Here is a 1,905-nt window from a genome sequence, read left to right as displayed (position 1 = left end):
AAAAAAAAAAAAAAGAAAAAGGAAGGAAGGAAGGGAAGGGAGGGAGGGAGGGAAGAATAGGGTTAGACTGGATAATTGTAAGACCTTTAAAGTATTAGGATTGTGTAATTCCATTCTGCAAGTGTCCAGGAACATGTGTACAATAATCCCCCCGCTTATCCTCAGGAGATACGTTCCAAGACCCTCAGTGGATACCTGAAACTGCAGATAGTACAGAACCCTCGTATAGTCTATGGTTTTTTCCTATACTACATCCACACCTATGGTAAAGTTTAATTCCTACATTAGGCACAGAAAGAGATTAAGAATAACTAATAGTAAACTAAAACAATTATAACTATAAGGTAATAAAAGTCTGAATGTGCCTTTCTGTCTCTCAAAATATTTTATTGTATGTAATATTTTCAAACAGTGGTTGACCGTGGGGAATTGAAACCATGGAAAACGACACTGCAGATAAGAGGGGGACGACTGTATCTGGGAGACGTAACAGAAGAAAACCTGGTGCTTTGTTGCCCCCCTTCCTTGTTGTAACTTTCGTATTTTCATTCCAGCACACAGATGGAACTTTCTGTGTCAAGCCCCTCAAACAGAAACAAGTAGTAAGTATTTGAAGACCACAGGCTGTTAGTGCGTTAGGCTCCTTCCTTCCTTTTATTCTTTCCTTTTGTCTTCTCGCTCCCTCTTTTCATTTTTTTTTTTTTTTTACTTTTTGCTAAGTCTCTCTTTTTCCTTTTTTTTTTCCCAATCAAAGAAGAAAAGACAAAAAAAAGGAGTGCTTTTGAATGTTACAAGCTATTACAAACTACTTGGGTGGCCTGAAAGGAATGCTGATTTTTGATGTCTTAATTGTTCCAGAATTGTTGGTGTTGAGGAAGTCTTTATCTGAGCAAAGGACTTGAGAAATGAAAGAACAAGATTTATTTCCCAACATTGGGTTTAGGTCTTATTTAAAATGCCAGAGTGAGAAACATTTCAAGCAAAAGGACAAAGCATTAGGGTCCAATTTAGGGTAATTAGCGTCATTGGCTTAATTTATCCTGCCATTCCTTTTCTAGTCTATGCCTTCTTAATTATCCATAATAGTAAGCTCTAGTGCAAGTATTATTATTGTGTTTATGAAATTTTATGTTCCCTGTTGTATATAATGATGGGAAAATTAAATATTTGATTTTGTTTCTTCTCTCAAAGAGAAAACATAAGTAAATAAAAGCATCCTTTACTTGTCTAGGCCTTTGATTTTTTTTTTTTTTTTTTTAATGAATTGGTAGTCCTTGGTTACCAAAAGAGGTAAAAGGGGAGGGAGTTCCCACTCCTGTCTCTCAGTAGAATCAGCCTATCCTTGAACCTTTCTGTTTGCTGTTCAGGTAGACGGGGTCAGCTACCTCCTTCAGGAGATCTATGGAATTGAAAACAAGTACAACACACAAGATTCTAAAGTAAGTTTTATCCAAAATTCTGAATGTACTCTTTCCAGGAGGCCAACAGAGAAATTATCTTATAAAGTCACACCGTCTACGAATTTAGTGTGACAAACTCTGAAATCAGTAAGGTCTTAGGATATTTTCTTGTTCCTCATTTCAGATCATTATGCCTGTACCACTTTGGAAATGAGAAAAGTAGGCTGGTTTGGCTTTGTTCTGCCACAGAGCTCTGTCCAACTTGGTTTCCTACCAGGGTCCTTTTGTTGCTCCTTTTCCTTTATCTGTGTACTCCCCTAGGTCCCTTCAGCTGAGACTCAAGAGGCCCAGCTCTGAGCCTCATAGGAGGATCTCGAGTGGTTAGTCTCATCCTCTTGACTTTAGATAAACACTTGCCAGAAGCAGTGAAGCTAAGTGTGTGGACGCACTGGGTAAACAACAAAGTCCAATGTCAATTCAGATTTTGTTCTTTTTTTTTTTTTTT

General features: G+C 37.5%; 1 protein-coding gene across 1 annotated transcript in view; it reads left to right on the top strand.

Annotated features, from left to right (window-relative positions):
- Positions 1-1,905, top strand: part of RNF157 (ring finger protein 157) — a 90,159-nt gene that overhangs the window by 69,824 nt on the left and 18,430 nt on the right. The window contains exons 8-9 of the mRNA XM_037741083.1: positions 555-602; positions 1,368-1,526. Coding sequence (XP_037597011.1) covers positions 555-602; positions 1,368-1,526 — 207 coding nt within the window. The remainder of the gene's footprint in view (positions 1-554; positions 603-1,367; positions 1,527-1,905) is intronic.

Source organism: Cebus imitator, unplaced genomic scaffold (genome assembly GCF_001604975.1).
Source record: "Cebus imitator isolate Cc_AM_T3 unplaced genomic scaffold, Cebus_imitator-1.0 Scaffold93, whole genome shotgun sequence".
NCBI classification, from domain to species: domain Eukaryota; kingdom Metazoa; phylum Chordata; class Mammalia; order Primates; family Cebidae; genus Cebus; species Cebus imitator.
This window is presented reverse-complemented; position numbering and strand designations above follow the sequence as displayed.